Genomic DNA, 15404 nt, shown 5'->3' on the forward strand with positions numbered 1-15404 from the left:
CCCCACGCTCTTACACAACCATATCATATTGTCACAACCATACAAAATCTAATTTGGTCCTGGGAAATTTTCCCACATCAGTTATACTGTTTTTGGACCAGTGATCTATTCAACAGGTCTACAATGGGATCAGCCAGCCTCACCTTGTTTAGCGGTGTCTGATGTTCAACCACAAACTCCATCTGACCTGTAAAAAATGCAAAACAAACTGAATTACAACCATTGTTATAAAGCACTATTAGTCCATACAGTATATGGGGGTCTTGTCAACAAAATCCAATATCATCTCCCCTGTGCATACAGGTATAGCTCATGCAGATAAAGACTCCAAGATCAGCTATACACAGTAATGCCTGTGATGATCCCACGATCGCTGCCACCAAAATGTGACGAACACGGCGTCAGACCCCAGCCCTTCTCACCAAACTCGTGACCAAAGGACTAGCCAATCTAAAACCGCGATGTCACGTGCGTAACAATGCCACACCCAGCTGCACCCTGCACAACGATTTTCCAGCTAATTGGACCACAATCTATGTAGCGGCAGCCTGAGCAATTGTTACTGGGTCAGGTTAATTGCGCAATTAACCCTTCACACTGCCACCACCTCCTTTTTGTACAGAGAAAGGGGAAACTCTGCGATATCAGCTATAATACTATAATGGTTGAGATAATCGTCTGTATAACACAGTCACCGCAGGCCGGTTATACAGAGGGTTAAACAAACACAGTAGCGTTCTCTTTAGGGGCAGGAATTCGTAAATTGCAATAAAGAGTTATAGAAACAGTTCAACACTTTGACCTTTTAGTAATAAATCTTTCCTTCTCAAAGGGGTGCAATAAAAATATTTACAGAAAAAAAAGATGTAACTGATATATAAATATACAAAGAGCAACAGCACAGCAAAGAGATAACAGAAAGAAGTTAGAGGGTTAAAGTACTTGCCAAAGTCCTGGGTTAGCAGATCAAGTATCAGAGCGAAAGGGCGGTCTCCCAAGTTGGTTCTGATGTTAAACGGGAGAATTCTTCAACTTAACTTTCTTAGGCCTGACAGCTAATTTTGTAGTTCCCCAGCAGGGGGTGTCTCTGGAGTCAAGGACCAATACCCCGTTTAGGGCGGGAAGGTCTGGGCGTAGACCTAAACTAGAGCCAAAATCTCTTGTAGTTCATATTTTGGCTCATAACTTTTCCTATGCACAAGTGACACTCCACCCGTGGGTAGATTATTATGCAGACACGTCGGAGGATTGATTAGATATGAAATTCTACACTGAATGGTTCACGAGATCTACTTTTCTGCTTTCCTATGTATTCCAGCCAAGGAGAGTGACCTATCAAACTATTCGTCTTCTCTTGGGCAATCTGACGATATGCCTGTTTTTTATGTAAGTCTCTCATATTCCAAGATATGAGACATAGGGGAAAATGGATTTTAAAAGTGTTTATATGGTTCTTGCTTCCTTGGAATGCCTTGTACTCCCGAGAAGGCTTGCGTTATCTTTTACAAGGTGTGATATTGCACAGCTCTCTCAGACAACCAGGCACCTTGGGGCTCCCTGCTGGGCTCTGGCCTGCCTGCCACACTTCCAACACAAATATGTCCCTGTGGATTAACAGAGGGAAGGGGGAGAATGAGGGACAACATGGAGATTTCTTAACAAAATGGAGGACTGTGTCAGTCTCTGGGTGTACGATTGCGACAATGCCAGGAACTGTGCAGCTCTCCCTTCGAATGTCCAACATGGGCTGAAATAAATGAAGGGAAGCACAACCTGGCACGATAAAACCTTTTATTTGGCTACCAAATGCATATTATGCTGTGTGTTATGTTGGCCAATTAAAAGGTTTTGTTGTGCTTCCCTTGTTTTTTCACATGGTGGTCTCAGAGAGCATCCTGTGCCCTGTTGAGGGTCTTGTTGTTTTTGAAGTTGGGGTGGTCAACAAAAACTCTCCTGCCTGGTGACCATAGTTGTTTAGCTCCCATATTGGTAGATCCTCTGTAGCATTATACTGGAATAATAGACAGATGAGTTATTACTAGACACCGGGGACTGCTGACCAATTTTGGAAAAGGTAGGAGGCTGCTTACATAAAAGGATGGTGGGCAGACAGAGACGGTAATTGTTATAGTATAGTAACCCGCTTCCCACCACTGAAGAAGAAAAGTATAATTGACATACACACACTGTCCACTTTATTAGGTCCACCTGTTCAATTACTTGGTAACACAAATTGCTAACCAGCCAATCACATGGCAGCAACTCAAAGCATTTAGGGATCGAGATGTGATGAAGACGACTTGCTGAAGTTCAATCCAAGCATCAGAATAGGGAAGAAAGGGGATTTAAGTGACTTTGAATGTGGCATGGTTGCTGGTGCCAGATGAGCTGGTCTGAGTATTTCAGAAGCTGCTGATCTACTGGGATTTTCATGCAGAACCATCTTTAGGGGTTACAGAGAATGGTCCGAAAAAGATAAAATATCCAGTGAGTGGCAGTTGTGTGGAGGAAAATGCCTTGTTGATGTCAGAGCTCAGAGGAGAATGGGCAGACTGGTCCAAGATGAAAAAAAAGCAATAGTGACTCAAATAACCACTTGTTACAACCAAGGTATGCAGAATACCATGTCTGAATGCACAACACATCCAACCTTGAAGCAGATGGGCTACAGCAGCAGAAGACCACATTGGGTCCCACTCCTGTCAGCTAAGAACAGGAAACGGAGGCTACAATTTGCACAGACTCACCAAAATTGGGCACAAGAAGATTGGGAAAACGTTTCCTGGTCTGACGAGTCACAATTTCTGTTGCGACTTTCAGATGGTAGGGTCAGAATTTGGTGCAAACAACATGAAAGCATGGATCCATCCTGCCTTCTATCAACTGTTCAGGCTGGTGGTGGTGGGGTCATGGTGTGAGGGATCCATCCTGCCTTGTATCAATGGTTCAGGCTGCTGGTGGTGGTGTCATGGTGTGAGGGATCCATCCTGCCTTGTATCAATGGTTCAGGCTGGTGGTGTCATGGTGTGGTGGATCCATCCGGTCTTCTATCAACTGTTCAGGCTGGTGGTGGTGGTGTCATGGTATGAGGGATCCATCCTGCCTTGTATCAATGGTTCAGGCTGGTGATGGTGCTGTCATGGTGTGGTGGATCCATCCTGCCTTTTATCAATGGTTCAGGCTGGTGATGGTGGTGTCACGGTGTGGTGGATCCGTCCTGCCTTGTATCAATGGTTCAGGCTGGTGGTGGTGGTGTCATGGTGTGGGGGATCCATCCTGCCTTGTATCAACGATTCAGGCTGGTGATGGTGGGGTCATGGTGTGGTGGATCTGTCCTGCCTTGCATCAATGGTTCAGGCTGGTGGTGGTGGGGTCATGGTGTGGTGGATCCATCCTGCCTCGTATCAACGGTTCATGGATGTGCAGCCAACAAATCAACAACTGCGTGTTGCTATCATGTCCATATGGAGCAAAATCTCTGAGGAATGTTTCCAACACCTTGTTGAATCTCCGCCACGAAGAATGAAGGCAGTTCTGAAGGCAAAAGGGGGTCCAACCCGGTACTAGCAAGGTGGACCTAATACAGTGGCCGGTGAGTGTATAATAGTATTTAACATGATTTAGTGTAATATATTGTATTAAAGGCATCCCCATCGCTATACTAAAGTTTTTTAAACCAAGACTTACCTGTAAAACATAACAGAGGATATTTATCTTTCCTGCTGCCCACAGATTCCGGGTATTCCTGAGTACTCCAGATTTCTGTTGTACACGTCACTGCACAGTGCTGGAACAACTTTTTCTGAGATTCTGTGTATTCCATAGTGATGAACTTTGGATTTGGACCAAACCCACGTTCAGCCCAAATTTTACATATTCAGAGTTTGGCCAAACATTCAAGAACTTTAAGGGTCAATGAAATTGACAAAATATGGCCATAGCCATCTTCCCAGCTACTTTGTTTACAATTTAGTTGACATCTGGGATCTGTCATTCAGTGCAAATCATTGCGACGAGGATCTGCATTGGTTGATGATGCAATTGACCACGGATGTACATTGTGGAACTTTTGCTTTGCTTTTGAAAAGATTTGTCAAAGCGTATGGAGTGTTTATTTTCTGGAATTTTCTTTTGTGAATGAGTAGGGATGCTAGGTTTGCCCCCCCCCCCCCTCATTTCTGCCCAGCCAAGCTGCATGCTCAGGTTATGGGTCTTTTATGGATTTTTAGGGGGACCTCATGCATTTGTGTTTTGTTTTTGCATGGAGTTCTGATTGGGCGGAACCATCTCTCATGTAAACCATCTTGGGAGGTAACTTAAGTCTCAATTATGTTTGTTTAAATGCACAAATCTTTAGAAATACAATATAGAATATATAAAATATATATGAATATAGAATGTATAATAATAATAATAATAATAATAGAACATACCTCCCTGATGTGGAAATACCAACATTTGAGTCTGCAGATCATTCATGTCTCCTAGAAAATAAAATTCCTGCAGTTTATATATATTCTTTGGAGAGAAAAAATACATACACATTTTATTGTTATATTATATGTATTAGTTGCCTGTGGAAAGGGTAAGCCCGCTTTAAAAAAATAAATAAATAAAAGAGAGTCAACTTTACTGCCAAGTATTAAAAATTGCAGAATCGGCTTGTCAGTCTTCTGTGTAAGCAATCTGGTAAATGTACCAGCTCTCTGTCAGTTGCATTATTGAAAATAGAATACATAAGTTTTGGGGGGGGGGGGTAAATCGGAGTTCCACCCAAAAGGGGAAGTTCCGCTTTAAGCCTTTGTCCCCCACTCCCTATTAATGATTGGCACCTTTGGGGAGCTGGGGGGGGGGGTACCCGAATTTGACAGGTACCTGCTCCCACTTCCGTTGAAATCGCCTAGGCGATTGGAAGTGGAAGTTGTCCTCCCTCCCTCTCTCCCCGTGGTCTACTGGGACACATGACAGGTCCAGGAAGACTACGGGGCCATTCACAAAGTGCAGCGCTTCTCGCACATGCGTAGTGGACACCCAGGTGGGAAGCCGCAAGCTGTCACAGCCGGGTGCCCACGCTGAAGATGCAGGCGCCGGGGAGAGAAGACGGCCGGTGAAACCAGCCATGGTGAGGACATCGCTGGACCAAGAGACAGGTAAGTGTCTGTATTTTAAAAGTCAGCAGCTACAGTTTTTGTACCTGCTGACATTTTTCTTTCAGGTGGAACTCCGCTTTAAGTACTGGTCCCTTGCTCTCCATGTGAAATTGGCACCTTTGTGGAGCGGGTATCCTATTTTGACAGGCACCCGCTCCCACGTCCGCTGTGCCAGCCTAGGCCAGGGGTAGGCAACCTGCGGCTCTCTAGCTGTTGTGGAACTACATTTCCCATGAGGCATTGCAACATTACAAAACTGACAGTTACAGCTATGACTTGCAGAGGCATGATGGAACTTGTAGTTCTGCAATAGCTGGAGAGCCACAGGTTGCCTACCCCTGGCCTAGGCAATCTGAAGCAGGTGTTGTCCTCTCCCCCTCGCCATAGTCTTCTGGGACACATGGCGGGTCCCTGAAGACTACGGCACCATTCACACTTAGGATGCTGGCGCCGGGGAGCGAGGACAGCCAGTGAAACTGGCTGAAGTGAGTATACCGCTTGAATGTGGGACAGGAGAGTGGTTGTTTTTTCAAAATCAGCAGCTGCAGGTTTTTTTAATGTTTTTCCAGCAGAAAAAAATGCTAAACACTCCTTAAATGTTCCTAAAATGCTAGAATATAGTAGTGCCACTGCTGAACTTATGGCCATTTCCAAACAAAAACTCCACCCACTCAATATCCTTCTTTTTCCGCACAAGCACGTTCAACATATGGAGTCTAACCCTTCCCTGCTTTATCTAAAACTTGCCTTTACAAACTTCTCATGGTTGGATTTATAAGGGTGCAGGATGTACAAGAGTAGTGCTGAATTACAAAGGGGGCAGAGATAAGTACCAGCCTATGGGTGACAGTGGATCAAAAAATGTATTGACTTGATCTTGAAAGAAAATTACAAATAAGATTACCTAAATTGGTTTACAAAAGATGGAAAAAAAAATGAATCAACTCAAAGAAACGAAAAATATACATTTATGACTCTATAGAGAAAAGACTGTAATAAAGTGGTTGTAAAGGTTGAAGGTTTTTCACCTACATGTATTCTATGCATGAAAGAAAAAACCTGTGTGCAGCAGCTCCCCCAGCCCCTTCAATACTTACCTGAGCCCCATCCCGATCCAGTGATGTGAATGACAGCCTCGGCTGTCCCGGGTCTCTGACTCCTCATTGGCTGTAACAGCAAGCAGGAGCCATTGATTGCTGTCAATCACAGCCAGTCAGCCAATGAGGAGATAGAGGGGGCAGGGCCGAGCCATGGCTCTGTGTGGGAATGGAAACACAGAGCAGGCGGTGCCCCCATAGCAAGCTGCTTGCTGTGGGGACACCAGGCATGCAGGAGGAGCCAGGAGAGCCTGCGGGGGACCCAAGAAGAGGAGGATCCGGGCTGCTCTGTGCAAAACCACTGCATACAGTAGGTAAGTATGACATGCTTGTTATTTTACAAAAAAATAACCTTTAGAGTCACTTTAATGTAACGTACCAGGGGCGGACTGACAACTCATGGGGCCCCCAGGCAATAGGGGATCATGGGGCCCCTGTGTCCTTGCCCAAACTCAAAAAAGCCTATGAAAAAAAGGTACCAGGGGCCTCTCATGGGGCCCCCTACTGACCCCGGGCCCTCGGGCAGTGCCAGAGTTTCCAAATTGTCAGTCCGCCCCTGTAACTTACCCAATAACAACCTAAAGTACATAACCCATAGACATCAGGGTCATATTACAGTTTGTCTCTTCTTTCAGCTGTCAGTTTGTAACAATTGTTGGTGTAACCTACATATATGTAATGTACAGTAGTGATGGTGGTCTCCATCCAGTGACTGAGGTGCACACTACTTAGTGCAATGTTATCCCAGTAGAGCGCATGCACGAGAAACCTCCAGAAACCTGCGAGGTGGGGCCCCAAAGCTTTGACTGTCTAGGGGCCTCAGAACAGAGTCAGCATTCTACCTACTGTCAAACCACTCACCCAGCAGTGTGACCTGTCTGAGGGAGGAACGTCTCATAATTCAGGTTTTTGGTATCTATATTAGGTAGTCTATCCAAAATTTGCCTTTACCACGGGGGTCATATCTTACCTCTGTCCACCTCTGCTTGCCACACTGAACTGCCACCATCTTCTATGGATATTGTAAAGCGGTCATTGATTTCCTTGCCATCTACAGTGATCTCTGTATAGGGGTACAGCCTTGATACATAGCTACACTGGAACTGCAATGTCTGCAAATAGAGAGCCAAAAACTATTTAGTGCAAAGCAGAGCCTTCCTAAAACAGAGAATATTTACGTCATCGATTCCATCACAAATCCAAAAATATGAGGTTTATTCCTCATTTTTGCATAGTGTAAAGAGCCACACATATCATTCCTTGAGACAACTGTACATCCGGAACCTCTCTATACAACACAGATACAGCCTACAGTGGAGGGCTTTTTTGGTTGCTTTATGCCCCCTCACCAAATCCTGTCTGGTTGTAACTTTAGACAATTTTTTATGAAAGTGTATTGTTATTCCTCAACAGGTTCTTTGCTAGGTGCCTCACTTATGGCTCATGGTACAAGCTGTGATGGCTGTTTTGGGCCTATAATAATTTTCACCTTCTTGGTCCTACAATAATTTTCACCTTCTTGGTCCTACAATAATTTTCACCTTCTTGGTCCTATAATAATTTTCACCTTCTTGGGCCTATAATAATTTTCACCTTCTTGGGCCTATAATAATTTTCACCTTCTTGGGCCTATAATAATTTTCACCTTCATGAAGGTTATTGTGAACTTTTGAACTGTGGGGAAGGCCACCTAAAAATACTCAATTGAGGTGAGGGGGATGGAAGGCAGCTGGGAATTCCTGTTTTTCTTTAACTAAACTGACCAGTGTTCTGAGCCCGCCCTTTGGAGGTTAAGATATGTGGAAAGGTGTGAATTTACTTGGGTGGGTGAGTCAGGGGGTGGTCTTTTGCAGAGTATATAACACCTTAGCAAAACCCCCAATGTCCTCTTTTTGTCCCCTTGCCTCTTTGGAAGCCCAGTCCAGGGGCGGACTGACCATTCGGAAACTCGGGCACTGCCCGAGGGCCCAGGGTCAGTAGGGGGCCCCAGGAGATGCCCCTGGTACCTTTTTCATAGGCTTTTTTGAGTTTAGGCAAGGACACAGGGGCACCATGATCCCCTATTGCCCGGGGGCCCAGTGAGTTGTCAGTCCGCCCCTGGCCCAGTCATCATGATGTCTGCGTAACGTATTATTCTAGGTTTCCTTTCTGTATTTCTTTCCTGTAGTCATCTCTTTGTATTGGTAACATTCTGTATTTGCATTATAATATTACTACTTTAAAGTTATACCGGCTACTATTAATTTTGTCATAATTGATTAGTAGTCAGCTTCTTTGCTGTGTAAATAAATTAGATCTTTATTTTTGCCCAGTTGTTATCCTTTGCTAATAACATTATTGGTAATAGCTGGATGAGGATTGGCTAAATTCATGTATAGACAAAAGGTTCTAATCACTTATTACATTTATAATCTTCGATAGAACCAAGGGAATAAGTGTGGTAGCGAAACCGCCAAAACAAAGCAAGTCTTAGCCAACCAGAATTTTAACCAATTTTTTTTAAATAAAAGTTATTGCTTTACACATTCCAGCAGGAGGCTTATACCATATATGCCAACTGTCTTGGATCTGCTGGGCTAATGCCTCATCTTGGCCCTCTGTTCTATCAGGGTTATGTCCCAGAATCACAACATCAACCGCAGTAGCACCTGTTTCCCAGAAGGCCATTTAGGGGTTGTGTTGATCAAAGTGCTGGGTGGCTGATTTTTTTTTCAGGTCCATCTCTCTGTGGTTGGGAGTTCAGCTGTTGGGTGGACAGAGCTTGATGGATTATGTCCACCTCCTCTTAGAATGACACTTAGCAGAGCCTGATGGGTGATTCTGAGAGGTTACTTCCCAACCAGGTCCACCTACCTTGTGATTGACAAATGGTCCCATGTGCACACACCCTAATTATTTTTGCTGGTAATGCTTGGAGCAGATCTGAGAAGTAACCATCAGAATCCAATGATAGATGTGATCACCATGCAACCAGATTTCCAAACTGACTCTCATATTATCATTAATGAAAGCAAATAACTGTGGGATTTGTACCAAAATGTATAAGAGAATATCAGTATTGATGTTACCCTGGGCAATACGCGGCCATTCTGAGATGCTTTAACTTCATATGTTTGTCCGCTATACAACGAGTCAGTCTGGTGAGGTTTGCGTAATCTGTAATAGTGCTCCATCGGGTCTTTCGTCTCATTATTGTCAATATCCTGTAATCGGCCAGAAAAAAAAAAAGCAACATTCTTAACTTCACAAATATATCTTTCATTTGAAAATAAAGAAAAGCTTCATCCTAATTAGCCAAAATGAATAATAAATGAATGAATAAAAATAAACACTATTTCTATGCCATGAGTCCAGCTTTATCAAGTTCTCCTTGTACCGCTCTGCCCCATGCTGCCAATTTGAATTGAGATCCAGCACGTGCACAGAGACATACAGACTCATACACATTTGTAGGACACTTAGATCTGGACGAGACCCATGAAAAATCTACCAGATCCCCTATGAATGATTTAGGCAACACCCAGAATGCCAAAAGCCTTCCTTCCTTACTTTGCTTCTAGACTACAATAAAAATTATTATTATTATACAGTATTTATAAAGCGCCAATAGTTGGCTCAGCGCTGTACATTACAAAGGGGGACAGAACATGTGACAGAACAATACCAATACAATGCAAAACATGAGGGGATCGAGGGCCCTGCTCTTTGGAGCTTACAATCTAGGAGGGAGGGGATGGTGGCACAGGAGGAGATAGCTGTAGGGGATGGAGTGGTAGGAAGAGTGGAGGAGGTCAGCAAGTTAGCAGGGGGTGGGGTAGGTTTCCCTGAAGAGATGGGTTTTCAGGGTGCGCCTAAAGGAGAGGAGAGTAGGTGATAATCTGATGGGTGGGGGCAGGGAGTTCCAGAGGATGGGTGACACCCTGGAGAAGTCCTGGAGGCGGGCATGGGAGGAGGAGACCAGGGAACTAGAGAGAAGGAGGTCTTGTGAGGAGCGGAGTGTGTGTGCTGGGCGGTTCTTGGATATTAGGTCGGTGATGTAGTTCGGGGCAGTATGGTGGACGGCTTTGTACGTCAGTGTTAGGATTTTGAATTTGATCTGTTGAGCAATCGGAAGCCAGTGGAGGGATTGGCAGAGGGGGGTGGTGGAGATGGAGCGGTTGGAAAGGTGAATGAGTCTGGCAGCCGTATTCAGGATCTGATAAAAATAGCTCAAAATTGTAAGATTCCTTAAGATAGAGTTTTGGAGGAAGATATGACATCGTGGGTTGAAGATAGTCATTAGGGCAAGCCATAGATGATTCAATTTTCTTTCTTCCACCACGGGTGGAAGGGAAGAAAATTCCACCGACTATGTTGATGGGGAATCCCTCATGCGGACCTATTGTGTTCTGCTAGCGGGAAGCCTTCCCGGTCAGCAGAACACAATGATTACTGCTGGCGGCTATAGCCAATGGATCGACTTGGGTACAATCAGCCTGCCCATAGATGGACCAAATCTTGAACCAGCCAAGATTCGATCCATCAATGGCTGGCTTAAGTGTTAATCTGAGCTTTGAAAAAAGCCTAAAGCTGGCCACTGACAGTAGAGGATAGAATGATATGTGAGCATTATCTGCCCTTAAGCATCAGTGTTCTTTGCTGGGTCTCTAAACATTCAGGTTCTCCTGGAGTTTCATTGAGTTCCTTGGGCAGTCAAGATTATCCTATGCTGAGTTGAGGAGGAGGCATGATCAGAGTTTTTTTTCTATCCTGTCTAGTTATTATCCCCCCAGTGATCCTCAGCTAGTGGTGATTAGATGCTCCTCACAGACATTGGGTCATCAACAGGGACAAACTTGGATTCAACTCTGGGTTTGGTCAGAACCCATGTCTGGCCAAACTGAAAAGTTAAATGTTATTGCTGGGTCAATCAGCTGCGGAAGTGGGATTCCCTTCCCCACAAATGGACAAACACAAATGGGCTGGGGATGCGTGTGACATCATTGACCTAATATGGCCATGTGGCAATGTCAGGTCAAAATGGTCATGAGCATTCTGCCCCTTTGTGTACATGCAGGGGGGAAAATGCCCTGCCTGTAGGTGATTGGCCCAGCACTCACAGCTTACTTCCAGGTTCAGAACAAACCTAAGCTCATCTCTACTTTGGTCTTTGATCTCGGGGAACCTGAATGCCTCCACATGAACTAGGAGATTCTCTGAAAAGCAAAAATGTTTAATCAGTGATTACATATTTACAAAGGGCCTATACTAGGGGTGCTAAACCTGTGGCCCAGGGGCCACATGTGGCTCTCAGAGCCCTCTGATGTGGCTCTTGACCTTAAACCAGGGAAAGTGCACTTCTATTATATCTTGCGGGTTTGGTAAACATTCTGAAAACGCACCAAAACTCCTGAATGCGGGAGTTTTCATCTGCTTGCACCACATCGGCAAGATATAATAGTAGCCTATAGCAAAGCACAGCTAACCCACAGGAGGCCACAGGTGCACTGCGCAGAACCCGCAGTGCGGGTAAACCACAGCGCATCAGTGTGAAAACAGCCTTATAGGGGGCTCAAAACAATAAGGGCTCATTTACATTTGTAGTAAAACCCCATAGTTAAGACATGTTTTTACTACCCCCCAACCACTGGTGTAGCATCAGGGAACACAATGGTGACCCTGCCCCATGCTCCAGGGGGCCTGTGTGGCTTCTCTGTCACATTTTGTTTTACACTTGGAAAGGAGGGGCTGCATATCCAAAAACCAATCCTCTCTAGTTTCCTCCTGCAACAGCTAAAATCCTCCTATCCCTCCCACTGGCATTCAGCGTCTGCAGGAGGAAAATGTTATTATAATAAAAAAAAAAAAATTGAAATTCTGAAGCATTTTATTTCATTGTGGCCCGCAACCGTTTACCAAATCACCTAAGCGGCCCTCGCTCTTTAAAGGGTTGAGCACCCCTGGCCTAGACAATAAGAAAACAAATACATGTGCTTTTAAATGATTATTGTCTGAAGTACTAGGTAACAAATCACAATTTCAAAGAAACCAAGAAATATGTGGATATAATTTACCATTTCAACTGACTGGTTACAGGGCATAAGGTAGAGATGGATTCTGAACTTCCTGTGATCTGGATCAGTAATTCCGGATATCCTCCAATATATTAGAACCATGCCATGAATGGCTATGAGTCTTTTTATTCCATCCCTTATCAACTTCAATGGATAAAAAACAATTGTGATAAGGGAGAAGGTGGGATTCTCCAAGACAACATAGTACGGCTCAACTCTAGTTGGTGCTTCCAAGGATAGGTTATCATCTTTGAAGTGAAGACATTTAATACACGATGTGTCTTCTTTCAAACCTACAAACAAATTTAGAAATTAAAAATATATAGGTTTGTAGTTCTATTGCTGCCGTTTTATTAAATTATAGGAACTTGTGGGGTGAGATAGGATAAGCTGTTTGTTTTTTACGTACCTTTTTAGATTGGAAACCTGTATATATTTTCTCCACTTGAACCTGGAAAATGTGACCTTAGCCTATTATGTGCAGCGATTTCTTAAGAGGATCACTACAGAAGACAGCTTTCTTAGCCAACCTTATAGCTTTAAAGGGGTTGCACAAGTAGTTTGAAAAATAGATAAATGTAACACGGTGTGCCATTAATCCATTGAAGGTCTGCTTATTGTTTTGGATTCCCCACCGCCAAGCCAAAACACCACATCATGCCTGATAGGAAAGAAAAAAAGGAAAAGATGGTAGACATACTTAAATTACATGGGGCTTCCAGCCTTGGTGAGTAGGTGAGGGTGATGTTGTGACCTTTCCAGTGAAATCCTGGAATGTTCTGAAATCTTGAGTGGCGAAGCTCATGTTCTGCACTGGAATGTCATCTCATGGAAAGCATGATGTCACCAGAAGCTGGGTATGTGGTAAGTACACTCACCAACCACTTTATTAGGTACACCTTGTAAGTGCTAAGAAAATCTCTCCCACACCATGACACCACCACCAGGATGGATCCACCACACCATGACACCACCATCACCAGCCTGAACCGTTGATACAAGGCAGGATGGATCCACCACACCATGACACCACCACCCCCAGCCTGAACCACTGATACAAGGCAGGATAGATCCCCCACACTATGACACCACCACCAACAACCTGAACGGTTGATACAAGGCAGGATGGATCCACCACACCATGACACCACCACCACCACCAGCCTGAACCACTGATACAAGGCAGAATGGATCCACCACACCATGACCCCACCACCACCAGCCTGAGCCATTGATATAAGGCAGGATGGATCCCCCACACCATGACACCACCACCTCCAGCCTGAACCATTGATACAAGGCAGGATGGATCCCCCACACCATGACACCACCAGCCTGAACCATTGATACAAGGCAGGATGGATCCCCCACACCATGACACCACCAGCCTGAACCATTGATACAAGGCAGGATGGATTCCCCACACCATGACACCACCACCAGCCTGAACCATTGATACAAGGCAGGATGGATCCCCCACACCATGACACCACCACCACCAGCCTGAACCATTGATACAAGGCAAGATGGACCAATGCTTTCATGTTGTTTATGCCAAATTCTGACCTTACCATCTGAATGCGCAGCTGAACCAATGTACCCATTCTCCTCTGACATCAACCAGGCATTTTCCTCCAGACAACTGCCGCTCACTGAATATTCTCTTTTTCAGACCATTCTCTGTAAACCCTAGAGATGGTTGAGCATGAAAATCCCAGTAGATCAGTAAATTTTGAAATACTCAGACCAACCCGACTGGCACCAACAACCATGCCATGTTTAAAGTCACTTACAAGCCCTTTCTCCACATTCTGATGCTCGGTTTGGACTTCAGCAAGTCATCTTCACCATGTCTAAATGAGTTGAGTTGCTGCCATGCGATTGGCTGACTAGCCATTTGTGTTATCAAGCAGTTGAACAGGTGGACCCAATAAAGTGGCCGGTGAGTATATATTGTTCCTGCAGGTATGATGGGGTGTTTTGGAATAGGGATGAAATATGCATTTTAGTGCAAGGTCAGCTTTAATCTGTCAGCTTTTTTTTTTTTTTTTTTAAAAATGGGCATTTTTTGCCCATAAAACCACATGAACAATATTGTATTTTTTTCCATTTATGTTATTTATTTTCTCTGTACAGAGATAATAAATCATACACATTCAAACCCAGACCTTTAAACACTAATCTGTCACAGCCATTCCCATAATCCTATCCAGGCACGCAAGGTTCGGTAAAAAAAGATTACAAATCTAGAAATATAATTCACTGACTTTGGTTTTATTGAGTTTTGAGATGACTTAAAAGCGTTACATTACCTTTTATGCACAAACAATGAGGCAGGTACACCGCAGAGACCACGCCGGGTTCCAGGTCAGTTTTGATGTTGAAGATGGGACCTAATATTTCATAATCATTCTGTAGATTCTGAAGTAGGGAACCGTAACTACTCCAGGACTCCAATTGAAATTCAATGGTCACCGGGCGAGTCACTTCGAATTTAATTCCCGTCTTTGAACAACGGAAGAGTCCAGCAGATTGAAGTTCTAGGCTGGAGCAAAGAGGCAGAACACACGGGTCGTTAGACAACATTCACTGAGTCTTGTGTAAACGCATTCTCTGCATGAATGTAAAATACCTTGATCCAGGGAATATCCGATTGCCTCTCGGGGGATCAGGAAATAATTTTTTTCCAGCAGGAGCAAATTGGATCGTGCTTTGCTGGGGGTTTTTTTTGCCTTCCTCTGGATCAACTGTGGGTGTAGGATTATAACTTTTTTTTTTTTAATGGTTGAACTGGATGGACTTTTGTCTTTTTTCAGCCAGACTAACTATGTAACCTTCTATGCAACAGGATCCCCCCTCAATCTAACCTAAAGTGGAACTCCAGTCTCCTTGGCGGGTTTCTCCAAAAGGTACGCCCGTGATTCTCTTTAGTTGCACAATATAACTAGGATACTGTTCTTCTTCTTACATGTAAATATGACATTCATCACAGGCCCCCAGTAGACAGGCAGCGGCCATTACTAGTGTGGGCAACTGAAGACCGCTCCTACTTGCTTCTGGGATTCCGTGCAGTTAGCTACCCAGCAGGCACCTCCCGATTTTGC

General features: G+C 44.3%; 1 protein-coding gene across 1 annotated transcript in view; it reads right to left on the reverse strand.

The window, feature by feature from the left end:
• The window catches only part of LOC149443517 (uncharacterized), a 50713-nt gene that overhangs the window by 9598 nt on the left and 25711 nt on the right, over positions 1 to 15404 (reverse strand). The window contains exons 10-15 of the mRNA XM_089655600.1: positions 14613 to 14845; positions 12301 to 12593; positions 9316 to 9450; positions 7218 to 7359; positions 4434 to 4484; positions 144 to 187 (exon numbers count right to left, since the gene is read on the reverse strand). Of these exons, the coding sequence (XP_089511726.1) occupies positions 144 to 187; positions 4434 to 4484; positions 7218 to 7359; positions 9316 to 9450; positions 12301 to 12593; positions 14613 to 14845 (898 nt within the window). The remainder of the gene's footprint in view (positions 1 to 143; positions 188 to 4433; positions 4485 to 7217; positions 7360 to 9315; positions 9451 to 12300; positions 12594 to 14612; positions 14846 to 15404) is intronic.

This window comes from Staurois parvus, unplaced genomic scaffold, assembly GCF_062004578.1.
Source record: "Staurois parvus isolate SC_StPar_1 unplaced genomic scaffold, SC_StPar_1.0 ptg000854l, whole genome shotgun sequence".
NCBI lineage: Eukaryota > Metazoa > Chordata > Amphibia > Anura > Ranidae > Staurois > Staurois parvus.